General features: G+C 38.6%; 1 protein-coding gene across 1 annotated transcript in view; it reads left to right on the top strand.

Moving 5' to 3' along the window:
• The window catches only part of GAP43 (growth associated protein 43), a 91,600-nt gene extending 64,258 nt beyond the window's left edge, over positions 1 to 27,342 (top strand). Inside the window, exon 3 of the mRNA XM_070751710.1 lies at positions 26,623 to 27,342. Within this exon, the coding sequence (XP_070607811.1) occupies positions 26,623 to 26,711 (89 nt within the window). The 3' untranslated portion in view covers positions 26,712 to 27,342. The remainder of the gene's footprint in view (positions 1 to 26,622) is intronic.
• The last annotated feature ends 223 nt before the right edge of the window (positions 27,343 to 27,565 follow it).

Here is a 27,565-nt window from a genome sequence, read left to right as displayed (position 1 = left end):
GACCCGAGCTCGTATGTCGATCAATTCGCATCTCGAATGAATGCCTTTAGACTTTGCTTTTCGCGCCGAGATAACTGGAAACATGGAATTCTTGCACCACCTAGTGGACGCTCGGCTCGTATCCTGAATTTGAGCTCGGGTGCCGAACAGAAATTTTGCTCGCGTCTCGGCTCGTAACTTGGAATACTCACATGTGGAGCAGCTCATATCTAGAGGTACTACTGTATTTGGGAAACAAAAGTTTCCCCACTTCTTTTTTGAATGTTCAGTCAGAGAATTTTCCCTTGTCACTAAATACTCTTTTATTTGACGTATTGCTTTGCTTGAATTTTAATTATTTCTTCATTGTTCTTTTCTTTAGCCAATTGTAAGAATTTCCCCATATCTTAAAGTAATCTGAGTCTTCTTTTCCCTCTAATTTTTTATACATCCTATCCATCTCTGCGCAGTCTAGCATTTTTTGAATCATTGTACTTTCTTCTGGTGTTTTATCTGTTTTCCATTGCTGGGCATATTCTATCCTAGCAGCTGTTAGTATGTGAATGGCTAAGTATGTTACCTCTTTTTTCATTTTTTTGTTGAAAATGCCCAATAAATATAATTCTGGTTTTTTTTTTCAAATTCTTCCTTTGTTATTTCTTTTAGCCAATCTGTTATCTTATTCCAATAGTTTTTTGCCTGCGCACATGTCCACCATTGATGATAGAATGTGCCTTTTTCTTTTTTGCACTTAAAACATAATGGCAAAAATTTTGGAAACATTTTTGAAAATGTTTCTGGTGATAAATGCCACCTGTAAAACATCTTTAGTTGGTTCTCCTTGAATGCAGTCGATTTTGTCATTTGATGTCTACCAATGGTAATTCTAGGAGTGATATACTGCAGTCTTTCTCTAGATCCATTTCAACTTTTTCCCCTAGCATCTTATGGAGCGGCTTGGCCACTGTACCCTTCTGTTTGAGGAAAATGCTATAGAAGTTAAGAAGCCTGAGGAACTCTTGTAGTTCAGTCTGGTTCCGAGGGGTAGGGGCATCCTGAATGGCTTTAATTTTTGAAATTTGTGGGGTAGACCCCAGAGCTGTCAATCATGTACTCTAGTAACTCTATCCTGTCCACCCCAGTTTTGCATTTCTCTTTTTTTAGGTTGCAGACACTTGCTGCGAATTCGGGTCAGCGCTGTCCTCACTCTTTTAAATAATTGTTTTTTGTCTTTGTCCAAAATTAGAATATCATCGAAATACTGTATGATCCCCAGAATTCCTTTTAACAGGCGTTTTATAAGACTTTGGAACACTCGGGAGTTTGTTAACTTTTCCAGCATGTATGGTCAATGGGCTCTAGGATCCCTTGGCTAATTAGCTTGTCCAATTTGCTATCTATTTTTGGTCAAAGGGTGAGAAGAGGCCATTGAGAATTGACGCTACATTTGGGTTAAATTGAATGAAATTGGGGTCCCCTTATACATATCAGACTGCCATTTAAAATGTCCTCAAACGCCCTCAGAAGGTCTTCCATGGTGCTGGTGGTGTTAATTCCGGTCACACCCATGCCGAAGGCCTCAAATCATTCCAAACCGAACAGGCTTGGAAAGGAGCTGCTGACCATTGGCAGTGTGAAGGCAGTTGTTGAATTTCTTGAATTGTACCCAGAAGGTGCCGCAGCCAATAACTGGAATGTGGTTGCCTTGGTAGTTATTTAGCCTCAGCTCTTGGTACTACAGTTGTTTCTTCTGGATTCTCAGGATTGCTTTTTGCAATGTTACCGAAGATACAATGGTGAGACATGACCTGGTGTTGATCTCCGTGCTGCATGGTGACCCCTCGAGCAGGTTGGTGACTTGAAGTTTCTGTCAAGCCGGTGCAGAAATTATTGATAATGGTTTGCCACACTATCTGTAGAAGGCCTGGTGTTTATGGGAACTTGGGAGGGGTGATTTTCATGAGATGCAGCTACAAAGCATTATTTTGAGTGGTTCAAGGCCATCCTACGTCCACCCACCTGGGCGGAAGCAGAAGGAGGACTTGCCATGGTGGCACAATCTGAGTGGGCAATGTGACAGATTTGTGGGTGGGAGACAAGGAATGTGAACTTTAAACTTTCAAACTCAGATTCAGGTTTCCCAGGGTAGGTGCCAGGATGGCTCTGGCAATAAATGGGAACTTCGAGGAGTACTTTGATTTGGGCTCTGATTTAGTTTGGCTGCTACTTGGAACCTTGACAGCTTCTTTTGGAGTGATGTGGTTGCTTGCTGAATTGTTATTTGGCAGACCTTAGTCTTGCTGCCCTGGTCGGTTCTCCGTTGTGGCTGACAACCACTGTGCTGAGGCTGCTTGATGTAGCCAGGCTTCTTTGGTGCTCATTGTGTTGCCTGTGGTGAAGGCAGCTTGGTGTGGCAGACTCTTGCTAGATTATTGTGACAGTCGCATCATTGCCAGATGATCCTGTAGTATCGGCTGTTGGTGTGGTGATGGTGCCCTCTGCAGCTGGCACATGGTGGAAATCTGTCATTGGATGTGTGTGCTGCTTTGTACTTTTTGAATCAAAGGCTGCAAACTTCCTCATCGCTGTCAGGTGAGAACTCTCATGCCGAACTCTCGCGATGCACTCCAACCGTCTTTTGCATGAATGCATGCTTGGTTGGTTGCTTGTTATTTATTTATTTATTCTTATTCTTATTTTCTTACTTACTTACATTTTTAAGCTGTCCCTCTCCAGCAGACTTAGGGTGGGGTACAAGATAAAATAAATACAAAATCTTTAAAAAACCCAAACATTAAAAACCATTCATCTATAATCCATTCAACACCACTAACATGCAATCAACCAGAGCGGAGAAACATAGAAGACTGATGGCAGAAAAAGACCTCATGGTCCATCTAGTCTGCCCTTATACTATTTCCTGTATTTTATCTTACAATGGATATATGTTTATCCCAGGCATGTTTAAATACAGTTACTGTGGATTTACCAACCATGTCTGCTGGAAGTTTGTTCCAAGGATCTACTACTTTCAGTAATGCTCAACAGCTCCAAGCCTCCCGGCAAAGGCATATTTTTAAAGCCTTTTGAAAGGTCAAGAGGGTGGGGGCAGTGCGAATCTCTAGAGGGAGTTGGTTCCAGAGGACCGGAGCTGCCACTTAGAAGGCCCTTCCCCTCAGCCCTGCCAGCTGCATGGCTTGGCTGACGGGACCTGGAGAAGGCCAACTCTGTGGGATCTGACCGACAGCTGGGATACATGAGGCAGGAGACTCTACCTTAAGTAATCTGATCCTAAGCCATATATCCAACATGAATGCTTGCAGATGTACTGCGTTGAATGCAGTATCATCAGTATATCCAACTTTTCATCCAGAATTAGCAAAGTGGTGCTGTCCTGGAGTTGGTCCATTGCTCATAGATGGGTTTGTAAGGGTTTGGATGGGGAAGAACTGGCTTTAATTCATACCTAGCAAGATGGAGTGAGTTTTTGGCCCTCCTAGGTCTGCTGGTGGTGTGCAACAGCTCCTGGATTCATGGTTCCTTCTTGAACAGATGGCAAATGCAGCTTGGAAAGCCTTTGCACAGATTCATCTTGTGCACCTTTGTGCCCATTTAGGGACCACACGTACTTTCTCACAGTCAATCATGCCCTAGTTGCTATAAGGTTATAATGGACTCAAGTAGTTATGAATAAATAAATTAGATTCCACAGGGAAAAAGCAACTTAAAGATTTAAATTATTGGATTCTACTGGAAGCCAAAGTAACAGCATGATCAGCACAAAACTATCTGTATTCCTACAGAGCTACAGAGGTGTTGGTGTCATTACTGGACAGTGTGGTTTTTTTGATGTTTTAAAATGACAATATTAATTGAAGCAGCAACAATAAGCTGAAAAGCAATGTGAAGATTTCGCTGCATTTACATGCCAAATTTTGATAGTTAACAAAGAAAATACGGTTTTCAAAGGATGTCTGTTGGGTTTATTTATATGTAAACATCCTGATTCTACCAGAATTACATTTTATGCCATTTGTTTTCCTAATAAACACTAAGCACAAAAGCTTTGTGAGAATATATATATATACAGTAATTGCTAAAACTATAATGTGGTATCATAATTTATTTTTCACTGTGTTTATTAAATATGAATCCAGGCTACAGCAATTGCCAATTGTGTAGGGCATTACAACATTTTGAAAAAAAAATGCTCTAGAAATGTTCACATTATTATCGCTTTTAAAGAAAACCTGTGGAATGTATGTATACATTGCATTCTTCATTTGAAATACTATTTTTTTAAAATGTAACATGTCAAAGTTTCTCTTTGTGAATATAGTTTATAGGACCTTCCCAAATGTACTGTACAATATTTTACAGACTGCATATCATTGTTGGCTCTAAACGTTTTGGCATAAATCATCATCTTGTACTGTCTGTATGGCCAGATATCAGTGATGGGAAATAAATGATGCAACTGTGACATCACTGCACAGCGAGCTGTTCTGCCTTTGCTTTTCCTCATTGGCTTTGATGATTGCTGGGGTCGGATAACTTGCAGTGCAGTGATGTCATACCACACGTTTCACCTTAATTAAGTCTCAAGACGGAGAGAGAAGGAAGAAACACAGATTGTTGCTTTTGGTGGGAACAACGTACATCTGCCTATGACTTCCATTTTGTCATGCTAAAAGCAACAAGAAACAATGTAAGTTCTTTCAGTCTGAAATCCTGATGGCTTTTCTTCTTGATTTGTATTTCATTTAAATGACATCTTTCTTTATTTTATGCATTGCTGTGTTTAAAATTATCATCATGAGAAACAGCACTAAGCTGCATCTTTATCTGTATTTTTCATAGTTTTTACTGCAGTATTTCACAGCAGAAGTTTCTTGGGTATGTGATTCTCGGTTTGAAGCAGATTTATGCATTTTTCACTTGGTTTACTTAGAATGTGTTATTCTTTTCTTAAGACTAATGATAGTTCTGCAAACATACTAGAAAGATCTCAAGAAATCTGATTAAAACTGTAATCTTATTTCCCTTTACAGAAAGCCAGCTGTATTGAATTTAGTAGAATTACTGTCTAAGTAGACTCGTAGAAACTTGTTCTGTAACGCTTCTCCTTGAAGCAGTGACCACTCACGCACTCTTTTAACTGGTAATATTTACAGGAATTGATGTCATTTATTTGGTTTAAGCTAATGGAAGAAATCTTCTAATAATGAAATAAGGATATAGGAGAAACAAATTAGTGTGAGAGAAAACATAAATCTGCTGTTATTCACACACACATACACACACATTAGATATTGAGATATTGTTTTCATGAAATCTGAGATGGAATTATTATTTTTAGATCACAAGCAGAAGTCTATATATACTTGTGCTTTTGTTCTAAAAGAAGATTTCTTTGCTGGATTTCTCCAATGTGGGATCCGCAGATATAATGGATGTCTGAGAATTCTAAAATAATTTGGTGAAACCAAAAATCTCAGCACATCTGGAAAGTGTTATCCTTCACCTTCAATTTGTAGGAGGAGTTTGACAAATGCAATTTTCTCTAATCAATTGCTCTAGTAGCCAAAAGTGCATTTCTACTCTATATTGTTGTATCATTTACCAACAAAGTTAATTTTAACAGGGTAGTTCAATGATTACTTATTATGTAAAAATTATTTGTAGAGTGAATGTTTTGTTGTTAAAAATTGTAACTTTCTATGAATCCCTTCATTGTGGTAGTTTTTCAAAAATTGAATTTTGTGATTTCCGTAATTACCAAGTTAAAATCAGATGACAATTACATTTCAAAGTACATGAAATCAGTAAGTAGTTTAAAAACTATTTTAGTTAGGCAATAATTTGACTAGGGCTGTATACTGTATAACTCCTCTGAAACTCCTATTTGTTGAAAATTCATGGCAGTTTTCTGTGAACATTTAAAATAGGCTTAGAACACTTAAAAAGATATTCCCAAAATATGAATGTTACATAATTGCCTCATCTCATGAAGACTTTAGACTTCCATAATGTAAATATAGAAACATAGAAGACTGACGGCAGAAAAAAACCTCATGGTCCATCTAGTCTGCCCTTATACTATTTCCTGTACTTTATCTTACAATGGATATATGTTTATCGCAGGCATGTTTAAATTCAGTTACTGTGGATTTACCAACCACGTCTGCTGGAAGTTTGTTCCAAGGATCTACTACTCTTTCAGTAAAATAATATTTTCTCATGTTGCTTTTGATCTTTCCCCCGACTAACTTCAGATTGTGACCCCTTGTTCTTGTGTTCACTTTCCTATTAAAAACACTTCCCTCCTGAACCTTATTTAACCCTTTAACATATTTAAATGTTTCAATCATGTCCCCCATTTTCCTTCTGTCCTCCAGACTATACAGATTGAGTTCATTAAGTGTTTCCTGATACGTTTTATGCTTAAGACCTTCCACCATTCTTGTAGCCCGTCTTTGGACCCGTTCAATTTTGTCAATATCTTTTTGTAGGTGAGGTCTCCAGAACTGAACACAGTACTCCAAATGTGGTCTCACCAGCGCTCTATATAAGGGGATCACAATCTCCCTCTTCCTGCTTGTTATACCTCTAGCTATGCAGCCAAGCATCCTACTTGCTTTTCCTACCACCCGACCACACTGCTCACCCATTTTGAGACTGTCAGAAATCACTACCCCTAAATCCTTCTCTTCTGAAGTTTTTGCTAACACAGAACTGCCAATGCAATACTCAGATTGAGGATTCCTTTTCCCCAAATGCATTATTTTACATTTGGAAACATTAAACTGCAGTTTCCGTTGCTTTGACCATTTATCTAGTAAAGCTAAATCAATTACCATATTACAGACCCTCGCTCTAGTCTACTAATGCATTACCCACTGCTATCTCGAATATTAAGCCCTATTGGATGTATTATGTCTTATTAAATTTGATCTTGTTTTGCATATCTAGCCAATTAGATTTTCCAAACAATCATGACTAAATACACCATAGCGCAGTGCATAATGTGAAGTTAGTCAATGTTTCTCTTCTATTTTTGATGAGAATATGTGCTATTACTGCTAGATAGGTGAGCCATCAGACTTGAAATAACACTTTGAATTACCACAAAGAGCTACTTTGTTGCCCCTAAAATTATTTAAGGAAATAAGGATCACTGTGAGATGACATCTGCTGTCAGATGAGCAACATATTTCTCTTTTAAAGAGTGACATTTTCTGTTAAATTACTCCCACACAGGATTAACTGGTGAAGGAAAACATATTAGTACTTTCATTTTAACCCATGTTTACAGCAAAAGGCAAATGATTTGGAAATGAACTGGGTTTTTTTCATGAACATGAAAGTATATGTTTTTGTATAGAAAGTCTGTCCAAGGCAGAACTCATTGTCAAATTGAATATATATCTGGGGGTGGGCTGCATTTGGAAATGCTGGAACCATTGTTTGAAAGTGACCCTTAGCATTTGGGAGCAGGTAGATGAATTAGTAGCCTGGGTTCTGACCGCTGCTCTTGAATGCCTGATCAGTGTATAATAAATCCACGATGTGGACCAGGGTGCCAGCCTGACATTCTGAGACCTGGGTGGTCCAATGAGGAATGGCATATGTCAGAAATTTGCCCATCTGTGTTTTTGATGTTTGGCATCAGGGACCTCAGAGAAGGGACTTACATTGTCGTTCATGAATAATTGAGAGCTCTTAGAGATTCTACTCCACAGATAATTGGATGTGAATCTCTCTTGCTTAAGTTAGGCCTTCCGGAACAGTTTATTAACATTTGTTGCAGAAAAATCAATTTCTAGAAGCACACACAGACGAATGATTCAGGTGAATTCATAAATTTCTTTATAAACATAGTAATGTATGTATGTATGTATGTATGTATTGGATACTTTAGCCTTAGAGGTTAATTCTCTCTGCCTTACAAAGCAAAGGTTGCAGGTTCAAGTCCCAGTGAGGGTATGGCTAGCTGATTAGGCCAAAATAAGGCCGAAATAGATCTATCCTAGTCTCCCTTAATTTTCAAATTCAGCAAAAAACATGTGAGATATATATATATATATATGTGTGTGTGTGTGTATAAAAATATGAAGAGGCAACAGCCATCACAATCTCTGGAAAAAAATTAAATTTATTAAAAACTACTAAAATTACTAAGCTTTCATTCGTCCTCTACTAACGTGGTCAGAGCATTAAAATCCCCATTGAAGACATAGTTTATCTTACATAATGCTGCTCAGTTTGCTCATTGCCTGCATCACAGGTCCATACCCCTCCTTTCCTCCTGTAATTAGCTTTGTTGTTGCTAGCTTAGTCATGTAAAGAGATGGAATTGCTGTTCAACTATGTCTTCAATGGGGATTTTAATGCTCTGATGATGTTAGTAGAGGACTAACGAAAGCTTAGTAACTTTAGTACTTTTAAGTATATAGATAAACACACACACACACACACACACACACACACACACACACATGAAGGTCTTGGCATATTCAGGTTTCTTCCCATGTAAGTTTCAGAGATTTCTGGTGAGGTTTCGACGAGGTCCCACTCGTCATCTTCAGGCTGGTGCTTCTGTCCTTGTGCTAGGGCGAACACAGCGAGACCTGAGCTGACTTCCCTCTATAAATACTGGTGGGTAGGTGTGGAGTGCTGGCTCAGCAGCTGCAAGCTATCACTGCTCAAAAAAAATTAAGGAAACACTTAAACAATACAATAAAACTCCAAGTAAATCAAACTTCTGTGAAATCAAACTGTCTACTTAGGAATCGACACTGATTGACAATCAATTTCACATGCTGTTGTGCACATTAAACTTTGTACAGAACAAAGTATTCAATGAGAATATTTCATTCATTCATTCAGATCTAGCATGTGTTGAGTGTTCCCTTTCCCCCCCAGCAGTATATATATATATGTGTATGTATGTATGTATGGGCATATTCGGGTCTTTTCCTGTGTAAGGTTGATAACTAATCTGGATGTCTTTAAAAGCCAACCAATCCACTTGCAGCAGTTGACCAAGCACTCCACACCCACCCAGCAGTATTTATAGAGGAACAGCAGCTCAGACCATGCTTTGTTCACCTGAGCACAAAGCCAAAGACAACAGCCTGAAGATAATGAGTGGGACCTCGTCGAAACGTCGCCAGGAGTCTATCAACCTTACACAGGAAAATGTGCCTAGACCTACATATCTATACCTGTGAAAATCTATGAATATATATACATACATGCATGCATGCATACATACATACATACATACATACATACATACATACATACATACATACATACAGTGATCCCTCGTTTATTGCGGGTGTTACGTTCCAGGACCACCCATAATAAAAGAAAATCCATGAAGTAGGATTTTCTCACTCCCCCCCCACACACATTGTGCCTCACTTCCCCCTCTCTTTACCTCTCGTCTTTCTGCCTGCGTCTCTCACTCTCTCTGGGAATCCTCATGAGGGGCTCCCAGAGGCTCCATTCTGCACCCAGTAGCAAAGCGTCGCTTTGGCAGGGACAAGGCAGATATGCCGCTGAGATAGCCGATCCCGGCAGAGGCAGCAGCGGCGTAGGCAACTGCTGAGGCGGCTCCAGCGACTTCCCTCCCGGCTAACTCAGCGGTGTGCCTGCCTTATCCCTGCCAAAAGGACGCTTTGCTGCTGTGTGTGTGTGTGTGTGTGTGTATGTGTATGTTTGTGTATACAGTGATCCCTCGCCACTTTGCGGTTCACCTTTTGTGGCTTCAGTGCATCGCAGGTTGCTGCTGGGGCTTAACCTGCTGTGGAGCAGAGCCTCTGGGAGCCCCTCGCGAGAAAGACAGAAGCAGAGAGACGAGAGGTAAAGGGGGGGGAGTGAGGGTCAATGTGTGTATGCGGAGAATCTTCCTCGCAAGGGGCTCCCGGAGGCTCTGCTCCACGGCAGGTTAAGGCCCAGCAGCAACTGAAGCCACAAAAGGTGAACCGCGAAGTGGTGAGGGATCACTGTATATATACACATACACACACACACACTATACCATTAGCAAATTATTTCTTCAAGTAAAGAAAAGCAGGAGTTAGTTTAATTTCACCAAAGAGTACAGAGAGGAGAGTGCAGAGTGGAGAGTGAGACATGCCCAGCCTTAAGCTTAGGTTTTAGTTTTGATTCTCTACACAGACTCAGAAGTGTTTAACTCCCATTGGCTGATCTAGTTGCTATGCCTATTCATTGGTTGACCTTGTTGCCACTGGCTCTCCCAGTCATGTATATTCTAACACAGGTGAGCTATTGCTGGTTTAATATCCTCCCTAGTAACTAGCATCCTGTCTGTTTGAACTGCAGTATTCCTTTGCCAGGTTGATAGTTGAGGCTGATGAACCCTGAGGACTTTAACCTACCAGTGATGTTAAAGGCAGAGCAACTCAGGAGTTCAGGAACAACCATCAATCTGTCCTAAATGATAGAAAGCTAAGTGGTTCCAGAAGTTTTGCACTCAATCTTTTTGTCTTGTTGCAGTGTGCTTTTATATTGGAGGACATCACCATATGGCCATTAATATATCACTTTTTCGTTGTTGTCTGACTCATTGGGACCACCTACTTTCATGTCCTTTTTGGGTAGCCCAAGCTATATATTGACCATGTGGACTTCCAATAGCAGTTTGAGATTTTCCCCCCAAGGCCGGTCAGACACTGGCAAAGGCCTTAGCTGCAGCCTTTAGCATGCATGTGAGAGAAACCCTGGACCAGATTGCTTCCATGAGCATCTCTCTGCACCAATACTGGGTGCTTCTTGGTTAATTGAGGTCCAGGAGGTGAAATGTTATAAGTGACACCTAGACAGTCTAAGAGGAATCCAACTGAAATTCATTAGATCAGTGTTTACTCATAGTACTGTTCAAGTAATTCAGTGGTATGTCACAATGCATATAAATAGGGTGGTGTTTCCTAACACAATAACTGCTGGACATACTATTTGTGCCAATTGTGCTACTGCCAGTTTGATCCAGTATCTCCAACTTTTCATTCCTCTACATTGGTTACCTGTTTATTTATTTTCACTTTAGAATACTACTTATTTTTTAAAATCTCTATCTGCAAATCTGTTCATATTCTTATTTTAGGAATAGGATACAACAGGTATACTATGAAATTCTGTTTATTGTGTTGAGCCACCATTATAACCAGGTCCTCTTCAAGAATAATGCCATCTTATATAATACTTTTCTTGGGGGAACTCTAGTCTCAGTACCCAAAGTTTTCAGACGTTGAATAGAAACCTGCTTTATTAAAAAAATCTAAGAAACAATTATTTTTAAAATATTTATTTCTGCTTTGCTGGTGCAAGATACACCATTTCCTTCTTTTTAATTGCTGTTTTTAATTTATTGTTTATTCCATAAATTTATTTTATCCATATTTACCTGTGTAGAATTGGCAGTTAGGCATACATAGGGTTACAAGTTTACTTTGAAATCCATTCCACTAAGTTTATGTAGTTTACGCCCATAAAGTTTGGGTGTAAATGTGGCTGTGATCATTGATACATTTGATACTACGCTCTTAACACAGTCAAAATTGTTTCCAGGTAGGTCATTTGTTAGCAAGTCTGATGGGAACCTCAGAAATAATCCATTGATTATACCTTTAGATTTGAGCATCAGAAGGTTGTTATAACAACTGCACTGAAATCTTACAGACAGTGGCAACATGCTGTCTTGATATTATTATTAACTCTTAGTCTGGTAAAAATACTAAGAAATAAAGAAGCGGGGGGAAATCTTTTTATCACCTATCCCAGCATGTCATTTTTCCTTGTTAGACATCAGTATAATTTTGGGCTTGTGATTAAATCTATTTCTCCCAGTTTCTGGCAAGAAAATAGTTAGAATTTTAAATTCCAATAAATAATGTGTCCACAAACACACAGATGACTAAATAGCATATAATTATGCAAGACTACCATTGGAACCAATATTTGGAAGCCCCTGAACTTTTTTCTGCAATCACATAAATTCCAGAAAAGCTACCTGACAAATGTTTAAATAAGCTCTTGTTAATAGTGTTAAGTGTTATTTATTTATTTATTTTTCATTAATTGCCTTATACGTAGCTATATATGTTAACACTCTAACACTGGGTGTTTATACCCAATGATGGAAATACTGTATTTGAAACAGGGTATATGTGGCAGTGGTGGTTGTTCAGTCAATAATACAGACCAACATATAGTAAAGGTATTATTTACAAGATATACAATATCATTAATATTACACAGTAACTATGATGCAATCCATAATACATAATACATACAGTTCCATATCATTTTTGCACATAGCAATACCTTTTAGCACATAATAGGTACATTAGCCCAAGTAGCACACAGAAATTACATATATCCTCTTATTCACACACAGCAGGTAAATATACTATTACGCACACAGCAATATAGTATATTCTCTTATTTGCACACAGTATATACATATATTATTAAGCACACAGCAATATAGTATATTCTCTTATTAGCACACAGCATACTGTATACCTTTACCATTTAGCACATAGTAGTATAGTATATTCTACACAGTATATTGCACACAGCAGATATAATATATACCAGACAATGTCGGCTGGCAGGGCCTAGGGGAAGAGCCTTCTCTGTGGGGGGTTCGGCCCTCTGGAACCAGCTCCGCCCATAGATTCGCACCACCCCCACCCTCCTTGCTTTCCGAAAAAGTTTAAAGACTCATCTTTGCCAATAGGCCTGGGGTCATTAGATCTTTCCCCCCTTGACCAACAAATGTGTTTAGAATAAATTATTGATTGGGCGAATGTTAATTGAATGTTTTAATTTTTAAGATGTTTTTTAAGTTTTTTAATTATTTTTAATTGGATCAAATTGTTTTATTATGTATTTTGTGTGTGTTGTGAGCTGCCCCAAGTCCACGGAGAGGGATGGCATACAAATTTAATAAATAAATAAATAAATCATTTAGCACACAGAAGTACAGTACATTATCTCATATTAAAAGCAAGCAGCAAAAGTTAGCACACAGCTATATAACATATTCTCTTATTTGTACACAGCAAAGACGTAGCACTACTAAGTAGCATATATACACCAACAACCAACAATACAATGCAAGACAACAGAACACAATGCAACAAAGCCCAACAGAATGCAACAGTGAGCAACACATCTGTTTCCCTTATATGGCTAAATTGTAGCCTAGCTGATAATTGCTACCTAGCTCTTAAAGTAGCACTACTATTTTCTCCTAACATACAATGCTGGTTTATCTTCATGTATCGAAAACCCAACCATCACAGTATGTGGTACTGGCAACATATATAACTTTTTTATTTATATACCACCTTAATTATTTTTTTTCAAATAACTCAAGGCAGTGAACATATCCAACAAACCTTCCCCATTCTATTTCCATGAAACAATAACCTGGTGAGGGGAGTTGGACTGAGAGAGAATGATTGGCCCAAGGTCATCCAGTTCATAGCTAAGGCAGAATTCACAGTTTCACCTTTTTCTTTAACCTTGAACCAGTAGACCAATAGTGTCAAACAAGCTGCGTCACATTGCCATCACATGACATAGCATGATGTTTTTTTCCCTTCACGGAGCTGGGATGGGCATGGCCTGCACTTGAAGTAGTCAGCCCCTTTGAGAGCTCTGCACTAGACCAAACTGACTCAATTTAAATGCAGATAATATTCAATATTTCCCTAAACATTTGATAAATTCACTAGAAACCAATATAGAATAACCAAAGTAATTAATATAACATCTTAAAGTACATCCATTAAATTTTAAAGGTGTAAACAGTCAATAGTACAAAAACTTGAAAAGTCTGTGAGGGTCTATTGCTTTTTTAAAAATGAACAGAAGCAGAACTGTTTAGAAAGAGTTTTCATTAACTTTTTATTGAAAAGCTGGGCAGGAAAACTTCCTCCAACCTAATTTTGGAAATTAATTAATTAATTAATTAATCAACTGTGGAAATTTTGGGAAGACATAATTTTGGAAATCATTCAGAACTGTATAGAAATTTTGGAAATTGTTAACAACTGTATAGAACTTTTGGAAATCATTCACAACTGTATAGAAATACTATTCTTTCTGTGTCTAGATTTGCTCATACAGTGATACCTCGTCTTACAAACGCCTCATCATACAAACTTTTCGAGATACAAACCCGGGCTTTAAGATTTTTTTGCCTCTTCTTACAAACTATTTTCACCTTACAAACCTACCGCCGCCACTGGGATGCCCCACCTCTGGACTTCCGTTGCCAGCGAAGCACCCATTTTTGTGCTGCTGGGATTCCCCTGAGGCTCCCCTCCATGGGAAACCCCACCTCCGGACTTCCGCGTTTTTGTGATACTGCAGGGGAATCCCAGCAGGGAAATCCCAGCAGCGCAAAAACGGGTGCTTCGCTGGCAACGGAAGTCCAGAGGTGGGGTTTCCCATGGAGGGGACCCTCAGGGGAAACCCAGCAGAGCAAAAACGGGCGCTTTGGCTGGCAAAAGGGGTGAATTTTGGGCTTGCATGCATTAATTGCTTTTCCATTGATTCCTATGGGAAACATTGTTTCATCCTACAAACTTTTCACCTTAAGAACCTCGTCCCGGAACCAATTAAGTTTGTAAGACAAGGTATCACTGTATTGGCAAATTTAAATTCTATTCAAGCGTGAGGAAAGAGGACAGTGCTTAAAAAGAATCTCAGGGCCTCCAAGTTAGCTCAAGTCTTTACAGTTTCTGAACACAATCAAGAATTTTAAAATAATCATGCCAAATGACTAGAAAATAAAATAAAAAATCTGTACGAAGCAACCACATGTGGTAGAAATAGCTTTTCAAGGTCTCGTAGAAGCTGCATTATTTTGCCATCTGCCAGATGTCAGCCCACAGCTGGAAACATATCTAGACCTATAGTCATGCTGTGAAAAATAGTTCACAGCTGTGATTTTGATAAAATCAGAACCAGGCTTGGTAGGAATATCCCGCAGGTGCTTCTATTAGAACAACACATCATTAGGAGTCCATAACCTATCATATTTCTATGCATCTATTTTGAATCAGAAGCCATCTTGGCATAATTTTAATCTTCTTTGGGATTTTCCTGTGTCCTCCAAGAAGGCATTATTCCGATCATTCTCTCAAAAATTGAAGAGTGATTATGTTCTGATTAATATCTGCATGTTTGAAGAGTAAATCTTGCTCTTTTGACATTTGTTCTCCTACAGAAGACATCTGATTAAAATATGTTGAGACTTCCAGAAAATAATCTTCCCACTATTTTCAAATCTTTTGGCTTCACACCCCGCCTTTTAAAATAATTTTGATTTTTGATTAATAGCCGCCAGAGTTTTGTTTTGAATATTTTTGAAAGTAAAACTTTGAATGCAAAGGAAATGTTTTGAGATACCAGCAGTAAATGAATCCGTATTTCCATTGCTAAAAAAGGCAGTTGCTAACTGAATCATAATTTTATTACCTTTTTGCCACATTTGTAAAGCAAATCAATGCAATCATTAAATGAATCATGTAGTCCTTAAGTGATTCCCCATGGGCCTTGCTTTCTGGAAGCTGTCTTGGATGGTCACAAATGGCAGTCACATGAGCTTGTGGCACTGTGGTTGTCCTAAATACATGCTGATTGCCAAGTGCCTGAATAGTCATCATGTGACCTCGGGGAGGCTGTAAAAATTGTAAATTGGACGACCACTTGTAAGTCATATGTGTCATTTTAGCTCTAAAAAGTCATTAAAGAAATGACTGTAAACTGAAGACTACCTATATCTACCACATATATCTTTTGATATATCTTGCATATATAGCATTTCAAAACTCTCTCTGAGTATAACTGTAAATAATTTGGACCATTTACAAAATTTACACTCAATAGCAGTGACTACGAGAGGGATCTTGAAGTCTTGGTGGACATCCAAGAATATCCTACGAAAATAGACTAGAAAGCCTAGAACTATGGCGCCTAAAACACGATTTAAGTATTGCCCACAAGATCATATGCTGTAACGTCCTACCAGTCAATGACTACTTCAGCTTCAACCGCAACAACACAAGAGCACACAACAGATTCAAACTTAATATGAACCGCTCCAAACTTGACTGTAAAAAATATGACTTTAACGATCGAGTTGTCGAAGCATGGAACACATTACCGGATTCAATAGTGTCAACCCCTAACCCCCAACATTTCTCCCTTAGACTATCCACGATTGACCTCTCCAGGTTCCTAAGAGGCCAGTAAGGGTCGTACATAAGTGCACTAGTGTGCCTTTTGTCCCCTGTCCAATTGTCTTTCCTTTCTCTCACATATCATATATATTTTCTTCCTTTCATATATCTTCTCCTCTAAGTTCACTTTTACCCTTATATATATTACTACATGTCTATTTTTCTTCCTATGTATTTGTGTATTGGACAAATGAATAAATAAATAATAAATAAATAAAATAAATCCAGCTAAATATAAGCCAGCAATATGCAGCGGCAGCCAAAAAAGCCAATACAATTAACAAAGGCATACTATCTAAGACTAGGGAGGTACTAATACCACTCTATAAAGCCTTAGTTAGACCACACCTAGAGTACTGCATCCAGTTTTGGTCACTACACTACAAAAAAGACATTAAAACTCTTGAAAAAGTACAGAAGAGAGCAACCAGGCTGATAAGAGGACTGGAAACTAATACATATGAAGAGCGGTTGCAGGAACTGAGCATGGCCAGTCTGGTGCAGAGAAGGACTAGGGGTGACATGTTATCAGTGTTCCAATACTTGTGGGGCTGCTACAGAGAGGAGGCGGTCAGGCTATGTTCCAAAACAACAGAAGGCCAGACAAGGAATAATGAATGGAAGCTGATTAAAGAGAGATTCAAGCTCGAAATAAGGAGGAACTTTCTGATTGGTCAGAGTGATCAACCAGTGGAACAGTTTGCCTTTGGGGGTTGTGAGAGCTCCAACACTTAAGACTCCAACACTTAAAGGAGATTTTGCCTGAAATGGTGTAGGAACTCCTGCTTGAGTGTGGGGGGTTGGACTAGATGACCTTCAAGGTCCCTTCCAACTTAAACAAACAAGCTAGCAAACAAGCAAACAAACAAACAAATGTAATTTAGAATAATGCCCAAAAAGTAATATATATTTTTCATATTGAGATTGTGTGACATTTTTAATTCATTCTTTCTACTTACCTGTTTCAGTGAATATTTAAATGCCTATCAAATATGCCTATCTTCTGGGGAGTTAATATTCGTACGTATGTACTTGGAGTGCATGTTTAATTGCATTTACTTCAGTGCTGTTATATAAATGTGTTATATCCATCATCCACAATTAGATTTACTGATCTGTGACACCAGTATGGGGCAAGCCCTACCACTAAGCAAAGTGTTATGCCTGGCTCAGCAGCAAATGGCAATATAGGAGGATATAATTATGGTAGCTGCTGACAGTTCTGCACTTTCATACCACTAGCATCTCCACACACAAACACACCCAGCCAATGCTCACAAAGCTCAGTCTGACCTTCAATTGTCTTCACTTCTGGTGACCTTGGAATCCAGATAACACTGTTACCCAATCAGGGCTAATATTCCAGTTGTCCTAGAGAGAAGTTCAAGAATGTCATCCAGTCAGTATCGATTACTGGAGATGCCCTCCAGTCACAAAGTAACGCAAATGACTGTGTGCTTTGCCACCTTTCATCAAATGCATTTAACTTGCGTCCTTCTCTGACAATAAGCTGCAAAGCTTAAATAATAATAGCATGCCAGAAAATTTATAAGGAAACATTTTTCTCGTGTTATCTTGGCTAGGTTGTGGAGGGTGGAAATAAAGGATATACTCCATAAACAGTAAGCTACGCCTTTTTGGGTTTGAGAAGAAGAAGAGAGAAATGGCTGTTGAGCCTGGAAGTAAAAGCCTGAGTGAAGAAACTGGATTTCCTATTAAGTTCATTAAAGCTACAGTGATCAAAATTAAAATGGCAACAGTGCAGCAATGTACAAGCATATCAATCCAATGAATGAATGAATAAATAAATCCAATCAATAAATAAATGTCAGTAAATTAAAGCAGATTTAAAAAAATAAACTAAGTTAGCCCAAAAATAATACATTAAGATTAGTCTGTCTGGAAGCAATCCAAAAGTGATGTAAAATATTAATATGGAAGTGACATAAGTAACTGTATTACTTTCAGTTGTGTTGAAATAAGTTTAAGTAGCTAGTGTTGCTTATTATACATGAAATTGGAGGTGCGTTCCTTTTACTTGTCATCTCAGTTAGGAAAATGTTCTCAGATGTCTTGCTCATGAAGGAAAGCTGAAGGATCATCCCACAAAGGCAGTCTCTTTTGTGTCTGTGTTACCACAGAAAGTTCATTTTGTATTCCTTCAATAATCATCTTTCTCCAGACTGCCTAGTGAATTGATTGAAATTTCTAGTCAGTAGCACTAAGAAGTGGTTAGGCTGAGAAGAAGCATGGGCTGGTATGACGTCATGGAGATGATCACTTCTACAGTGTACAATTAAAGGGGAATTTGGTATAAACTGGGGCTTCGAGAGGAATGGACAAAGGTCGTGCAAGATAATTTTCAGTGGCTATTTCATATCTCTCAACTATTGATTCCTTTTGTAAATACTGGAGTGAAAGTAATATCCATTTTCTTTTCTGTGCTTGTAAACAATGTAACTGGTTGGCTACTGTGACAAAATTCTGGATTAGATAGGCCAATGATTTAATCTCACGAATGTTCTTATGGTGCTTTTATATCCTGATTCTTAATTTATGAGAATAACAAATTGTCTTTTGGTGTCTTACCTGAACTACCGCTCTTGTTATGCTGCTGTGCATCTCAATCACATTGCATTTGCATGCTTTCACCTACCTGCTGAGTGAACTAAAATAAGAGCGTTGATTAAATTTGCTTTCAAGATGACAGCACCACAGTCGCTGAGAGAAGGCTGTTGTTTTTCTTCAGAACTGGTGACCAAATGGAGAGGGGGGAGATTGGCATTCATCAGGGAGAGACTTCCCCCTGAATAGCACTAAATGCACCTGACAGTCTGCCATTTCCACCTCCCTTGAGTATTTCTTTCAGTACAATTAAGGTGTCTGCTGATGGAAGAAGCTTGATGGTACTGGTGAATGAGCACTCAGAGCAGGGAGGGGGCAGGAAGCATACAGAAATGAGCAGTGAAGCATTTCCCCAGTATTTTGCTCAGCTGTCAGGCTTCTCTCTGTACTGCAAGTGGCTTTGGAAGCAAATGGGTGAAAATACCATTTCCAGAAACTGAATATTGTTCTAACAGGGATGAGGCTGTGTATTTATAAATAACGCCGCCCTCTCTCCCCTCCCACCTCTCCGTGTCTCCGTTTCCCCCCCTCTCTCACACACCCCATCCCTTTGAGTGATGTCTCTGGAGAGGCCTTACTGCTTCTGCTCATCAGCCAATGTTGGAGGGTTTCCATGGCAACAAGGCAGCTGGTGTCTAGACATAGCCAAAATGCCTGGCAATGTAGCTCTCATTGTGCTCTTCCAACCCTTTACGTACAAAAGCACGTGTCCGCATTGCCCCCTCTTTCCTTTCTATTTACTACACACGTACGGAGATTCCATTCCACAGGTTTCAAAAGAGGAAAATGGGAAGGGAAAGGATCCCAAGCAAACTACCCAACTGTTCCCATTAAGGAAGCAGGGAGATGGTTCCTTGGATGGATTTTGGAGAGTGTATAAATGGGTTAGAAACTGACAGGCGTCTATTAGGATAGTGCAAAAAAGGTGCACTTTATCTCATTTGTATACCGAGAAATGTGATGACAGCTCTGTGTGCAATAAAACGGAATTCCATTTTCTTTCTTTGAAAAATTTGGAATAATCATAATAGTGACATATTTTTTAATGTAAAGTTCCCGATGGATGGTTTTTGTTTTCACTTTAAACTTCGAAATAAAAATGTTAATGCAATGAAGGATGATACTTTGCCTTTTGTATCATGAAAAATCACACTGATTGGGTTGCAGATTTTATTTTGTTTTGTTTTTCAAATCTTTTTGAAAAGTTTTGTTTTGCAAATATCTAGCAATCAGGAAAGACTGGATAGTGTTCATCACAAATGGAAAGTCACCATTATGTATGTTTTGTACAGACTATATAATTGGATAGCTGCATTCCTTTCAAACAGACAGGAAGTGGTCAAAATAGAGAGTACCTTATCAAATCTGCACCTGTTAACCACAGTGTCCCCCAAGGCAGCATTCTTTATACTTTACATAAATGACCTTTATGATCATATTATAAGCAATTGTGTTCTTTTCACCAATGATGTAAAATTATTTGTTGTGTAGCTTCTAGAGCAGGGGTGTTTTAAAGACTGTTTTAACATTGGATTTGTATATGATGTTTTACTGTTGTGAGCCGCTCCGAGTTCTCGGAGAGGGGCGGCATACAAATCTAATAAATTATTATTATTATTATTATTATTATTATTATTATTATTATTATTATTATTATTTAACACCACTGACAATGCTGGTACCCTTCAACAAGGCCTTGATTTTGTGTCATAATGGTCAAGCAATTGGCAACTCCAAATCTCAACCAAAAAATGCTTTGTCTCACACATTGGCAAAAAGAATCAAAACACAAAATACAAGATGAGTCAACACGACTTTGTAGATGACCATCACCCTGTCAAGGACCTTGGAGTACTCATATCTAATCATCTAAGTGCCAAAGCCGACTATAACAACATCTCCAAAAAGGCATTAAGAGTTGTAAACCTAATCTAACCAGAGCATACAAAACCTTTGCTAGACCAATTCTCGAATTCAGCTCATCAGTATGGAACCCATACTATATATCACACATTAATACATGAGCATATCTAGAGATACTTCATGAGAAAAGTCCTCCACTCCTCTGCTCGCAACAGAATACTTTATGACACCAGACCTGAAATTCTGGCCTTAGACAACTTAGAATTATGCCACCTTTGGTATGAGCTAAGCATAGTTCATAAACTTATCTGCTACAGTGTCCTACCTGTCAAAGACTATTTCAGCTTCCAGCACAACAATACACAAGCACACAATAGACACAAACTTAAATTGAACCACTCCAAACTTAATTGCAGAAAATATGACTTCAGCAACAAATTCATGTCAGCACTGGAATGGACTACCTAATTCTGTGGTTTCATCCCCAAACACCCAAAATTTTAACCTTAAGACTATCTACTGTTGATCTTACCCCATTCCTAAGAAGGGGCGTGAATAAGCACACTAGCATGCTTACTGTCCCTGTCCTAATATTCCCTTTTATTTGTATTAATTTCATGTATCCAAATCATGTTTATACATACATACATACATACATTCATATATACATACATGTTCTTGACAAATAAATACATTTTATTATATTTATGAAGGATGTATGTAATTGAGTGTGTGTGTGTGTGTATGTAATACATGTACACTGTGCAGTGATACCTTGTCTTACAAACTTAATTGGTTCCAGGACGAGGTTCTTAAGGTGAAAAGTTTGTAAGACGAAACAATGCTTCCCATAGGAATCAATGGAAAAGCGATTAATGCGTGCAAGCCCAAAATTCACCCCTTTTGCCAGCTGAACGCCCGTTTTTGCACTGCTGTGATTCCCCTGAGGCTCCCATCCATGGGAAACCCCACCTCCGGACTTCCGTTTTTTTGCGATGCTGCAGGGGAATCCCAGCAGGGGAATCAGTGAAATTGCAGCATCGCAAAAACACCGAAGTCCTCAAAACCCCATCTCCGGACCTCTGTGTTTTTGCGATGCTACGATTTCACTGAGGCTCCCCTCGCTGGGAAACCCCACCTCCAGACTTCCATTGCCAGTGAAGCGCCCATTTTTGTGCTGCTGGGATTCCCCTGCAGCATAACAAAAACACGGAAGTCCGGAGGTGGGGGAATTCCAGCAGCTCAAAAACGGGTGCTTCGCTGGCAACGGAAGTCTGGAGATGGAGCATCCCAGTGGCAGTGGTGGGTTTGTAAGGTGAAAAGGGAAACTCTTCTCATTCCAGGGTTTTTTCCCAATCAGAATATGCAATAAGCCAGGAGCCCTTCAGATTGATGGAAGGGTGGATAACAAAAAACACCTCTAGCACAGCATCTTTTTCCTCTTTGCAATAAAAAAAATGAACTAGCACTCCAAAATAACTTCTTTCTTAGGGGGGAAAAAACCTCAGAGAATGTGCAAAGCAGGTTTTGCTATGGAATTGCTTAAATTTATTTAGTTATTTATTTATTTGATTTTTTTTTATGCTGCCTCAGGGAGGCCTACAGCATGTTAGCAAATAGCACCTTTTAACAGAGCCAGAATATTGCCCCCACAATCGGGGTCCTCATTTTACCCACCTCGGAAGGATGGAAGGCTGAGTCAACCTTGAGCTGGTGATGAGATTTAAGCCAATGACTTACAGATCTAGTCAGCTTTAGTGGCCTGCAGTACTGCACTCTACCTGCTGCGCCACCTCGTTTCTTCTATGCAAGAAATAATTGGGCTAAATTGGGATGTTATGTACCAGGGTAGTACATTTTATAAAAGTTTAATATTGCTCTACTTAAAAGTGGTTTTGCATTGACATTAATGTTTGTCTATAGTGGTCTTGCAAGAACGTGTATTGTATCCTGTCTGAGAAAGAAATATACATTTAAATGAATAAGTAATAGGTCTGCTTTCTTTTTCCAATAGGAGTAACAAATCTGTCTCTCTCGGGCAAAACTCTTGCTTAACTACTCATAGCAAAAAGCAACACATCTTTACAAGATGCTTGCATGGTAAAATGCTGAGCATCAGATTTGCTTAGAAACCATGTGCAGATTCTAAGTGCAGATAGAGAAAGTGGCTTTAAGACAATGTTCTGCTTTCTTAATAATTTGAACAAAGGTCAGGGGAGAGAAGTGCCAATCAAGATTGATGCTGAATGTTAAAGAAATTGTTATAGTTGGTTCTGAATGAATGAGGTCAGCTGTAAACGTGAAAACAATTTACAAACAAAGCTTCCTATTATACAGAGTCCATATACCCACAAATGATTTTTATTTTATTTTATTTTTTTATGTACTGCCATTATGTTTAATCATTCTAAAGACCACAAATGTAAAGCCAAGGCCAAAAGTCATCAGCCTTCAAAAAGAAGAAAGGAAATGTAACAAAGGCAGTGTGTCGTTGTCTATTCCAATTTAATTAATCCAAGGAAGACAAAAAGAACTGGGCAGATCCCAGGAGGCTGTCTTTTACCCGGAAATCCATTCAACCTAATTTCAGCAGTGTAAGACAGTAGAAGCACTTGGAGCGGAGCCTATAAACCATTAACATATAATGCAGTTGAAGTCAATTGAGAAAGCTGGCCTTTCTGGAAACAAAAATTGCCCATCTTGGTTTTCAAACACCCATATTTATATTCATAGCTGTGATTCATTTACTAATAAATGCTTATCCACAATAACCTTGCCTTTCAAAAGAACCACATAATGCAGAAGTAGACATTCTCAAGAAACTGTGCTAATTTATATATACAGTGGTACTTCATCTTACGAACGCCTCTTCTAACGAACTTTTCAAGATACGAACCGGGTGTTTAAGATTTTTTTGCCTCTTTTTCCGAACTATTTTCACCTTACGAACCCAAGCAGCTGCTGCTGGGATGAAGGGGTTTCTTTTCCCCCCCTTTTTTGAAGAAAGAAAAGGGAGGGGCAGCTTGGAGGAGTAAAGATTTTGCATGCTTGCAAAGGCACTGAAACGGTGTCTTTTTAAGAAAGAAAAGGGAGGGGCAGCTTGGAGGAGTAAAGATTTTGCATGCTTGCAAAGGCACTGAAACGGTGTCTTTTTAAGAAAGAAAAGGGAAGGGCAGCTTGGAGGAGTAAAGATTTTGCATGCTTGCAAAGGCACTGAAACGGTGTCTTTTGAAAAAAGAAAAGGGAGGGGCACCCCCCCTTGCCTTTCTTCCTTCCCACTCACCCTTTAGCCTGGCCTTGCTTCTTCCACCCGCCCCCTTTAGCTGCTCCTCCCTGCCCTCTGTTCGCCTCCCTTCTAAAGTTTGGGATTTTCCTGAAGGATTTGCATGCATTATTTGCTTTTACATTGATTCCTATGGGAAACATTGTTTCATCTTACGAACTTTTCACCTTACGAACCTCCTCCTGGAACCAATTAAGTTTGTATGATGAGGTACCACTGTACTTGTCTGCTCTATACAGCAACCCATTTATGTTGAAGAGAGAGTATCAGCATTTAGAACTCACTTTTAAATTTTACATATTTGAAAGCATGACAGCTATATGGAACTTTACTATGCTTTTGATAATGTTTCAAGTATAGCTGTCTTGACAATTAGAAACAAATAGGTAGAAATGTTCACTTAAAATAAATGTAGACTGCTAAGATATTTAGAAGGGAACAAGTAAAATAATAAAAGAACAAACAAAATTGTTTGTAATTTATTTACAGATATAGCTTCATACCTTAAAATTGTATATTAAGCAATGCAGAATAGATGTTTTTGTGATGTCTATGGTGGAACATAATTTCAATAGGCTAGTATCATATTCTATTATTTCCAAAATGAAATTCAGGAAGGCTAAATTTAGCAAAAAATTAAAAATTCAAAAAATTGACTTTAGATGCTCCAAATGGATTTCATATAGAATTTAAGATAATTTAGTGAGCTGGAACAAATGAAATCCCTTAGTTTGAAGATTTCTTCCCAAATCAAATGCATTGAACTAATTGAGATTATTCTAATTCAAAATACATTTTCCAAGTTATTTTTCTCCTTATTTTTCTTTTATTTTCCCCAGAAAATTGAATGACAATTGAAGAATTTATTTGAAAAAAACAGCTTCTCATTTCTTTCAATTTTAATAACTGCAATGTAATTAATTTAGTATTAAAATTATCCTGGTTTCATGGTCTTTTGCAAAACACATAAGCATAAAACTGAATTTGATTTATCTGAGACATTTCATTAGTCCATCTAGCCCAGCTTTCAACATTGATTGGAAGCATGTGTGCAGGAATCCAGATATCTGGGAGTTTTACCTTTTCAAAATCCTTGTTCTCATCCATCATATTGATAACTCTGAATTGATAACTCTGGAATGTCAGAATTTACATACATGTGGTTCTTTGCATGGGGAAAAAAGAGTGGGGAAAAAGACAATCAAGCAAAGTAAAATGGAACTGAAATGCCAACGGTGAAAATTTGAGAGTTCAGGTAACTTTTCAGATTCCACATAGCAATGGGGTTCAACAGCTTCCAATAGGTTCAAGGTTGCATCCTTTTACAGGTGATGTTGGGACTGTTGGGAAAGTTAGGTACTGCAAAGATTGCTTGAGATTTATATTAAGCTTTCTGAGTGAAAGAAATGATACCTGGATTGTAACCAAGGTTTCATCCCACTTTATCCTTTAAACCAGGGGTCCCCAAACTTTTTACACAGGGGGCCAGTTTACAGGGCCGGACTATAAAAAAAACTATGAACAAATCCCTATGCACACTGCACATACCTTATTTTAAAGTAAAAAACAAAATGGGAACGTACTATTTAAAGAGGGGGAAGAAGTCTGACATTCATGTATGTTTATGCTTTGTTTTTAATTTTCTTTTGTTAACATCTGATTGTAGGTTTTCTTGGCTTATAGAAAATGTATAAAGAAAGAAGGAAGCACTTTGGAATAATGGTTAATAAGTTAGAAATATAATTGGTGTACTTTTTGAAGGAACATTAAGGAGGGAATTTAAGAAAATGAATGTAACTGGATGACAAAATTAGGAAAAAAAACTTTTGCAACTTTTTTGATGATTGATATTAGTTACTAACAAAATACAGCATTTTATTCATAGAAAATTAGATGGAACACTATGTTGTGTCACTCACCCATGGGCCGGATAAATGGCCTCAGCGGGCCGCATGCGGCCCGTGGGCCGTAGTTTGGGGACCGCTGCTTTAAACCCTTTCTCCAGTCACCCAACCAGCGAAGGGCTCCACTTACTTTTTCCTACCGGTATAGGATCCTGAGGCTGGCGCGGTGGCTTGTGCGCCCAACATATGTGCGCATGCCTTTGTGTAAGATTTTGCTTCTGCGCATGTGCCCAAAGCTATAACTCACGCGAGGACGCTTGTGCGGGCAAAAATTTCCGAAGTCTCACCCGCGTCAGCATTCTTATGTGACATTTTGCTTCAAGTGCCTGCGCAGAAGTGAAATATCATGCAGGGGCATGCACATAAGTGTCAGGTACGTGTGCGGCTGGCCAGGCCTCTGGAACCCATTAAAACGTCCTAACGGATCGCCGATCCTATTTGTAGCAGGTAAGGCCCATTACTGCATCCAAGATACCAAAACAAAGAGCCACAAAATGTCTTTGATTCAGTTTAGTGATCACAAAGGCGGTTTTTCTGTTAAGACTATGTGCAGCCCTGGGACATCATTTATTTTGCACTCTGTGAAAAGTTTTCAATTTTTTATTTTTTTTTTAAAAATGAAACTACCAAATTTGATTCACATACTTCCTTGACAAATTTATTTATTTATACTTCTTAGATGCTGTAGAAGAAACCAAACCATCTGAAAGTGCCCTGCAGGAAGAAGTGAAAGAAGAGGAGAGCAAGGCGGACCAAGAAAATGCCTGAACATTAAGAAATGACTTCCTCTTGCCCTCCCTCCCCTCCTTTTTCCTGTATCTTCCCTCCCTTCCTGGTTTCAATCTTCTCCCTCTTTCACCTGTAAATCTGTCTGTCCTCCTTGTCCCCTTTCTACCCCTTCCACCTCTATTCTCTCTGTGTGGCAAACATTTAAAGAAAAAAAAAAGCAGGAAAAATCCCAGTCAAACAGTGTGGCTTAAACATTTTGTTTCTTGGTGTTGTTATGGCGAGTTTTTTGGTAATGATGATTCAATCATTTTGGGAAAATTCTTGCACTGTATCAGAATTGTTTGATCTGCGCGTGTGTGTGTGTTTGTCTGCCCACCACGAGTGCGCTCTTTCCCTCTCTCTTGCCTCCCTTTTTCTCTATTCCAAGTGTGTGTGCAATGTTATGTTCCTCTGAGGAGTCCAAACCTATTGAGTGAGTTAAGAGAGGAAAAAAAAAAAAGAACAAACATTTTTCTTTTCTCCCCATTTCAATGTGATGATGGAATGAACTACAGGAGATACAACAAACAAAGCAAAAAGAAAAAAAGAGAAAAGGGAAAAACACAGAATGAGAATACAAGCCCAGTTTGTTTAATAAAATAAAATAAAGCAAATGTGCCAATTAGCGTAACTTGTGACTCCCGGCTCCTTTTTCAAATTGACAAACGATAATAAAGGAGAAGAATTATAATGATGTCACTGTGATGCATTTCTGTACCATCTCTTCCTCTCCCCAACTCATGCATTCTAATATATTTGATGAATAAAATACAGAGGTTTTTAAGAGAACAGCTGGAGCCAATTATCTGATTACATATAAACAGTGGCATAGGCTAGTTTTTGCAAAAGTGTAA

This window comes from Erythrolamprus reginae, chromosome 4 (genome assembly GCF_031021105.1).
Source record: "Erythrolamprus reginae isolate rEryReg1 chromosome 4, rEryReg1.hap1, whole genome shotgun sequence".
NCBI classification, from domain to species: Eukaryota; Metazoa; Chordata; class Lepidosauria; order Squamata; family Dipsadidae; genus Erythrolamprus; species Erythrolamprus reginae.
The sequence above is the reverse complement of the archived record's forward strand: the minus strand, read 5'-3'. Positions and strand labels throughout refer to the sequence as shown.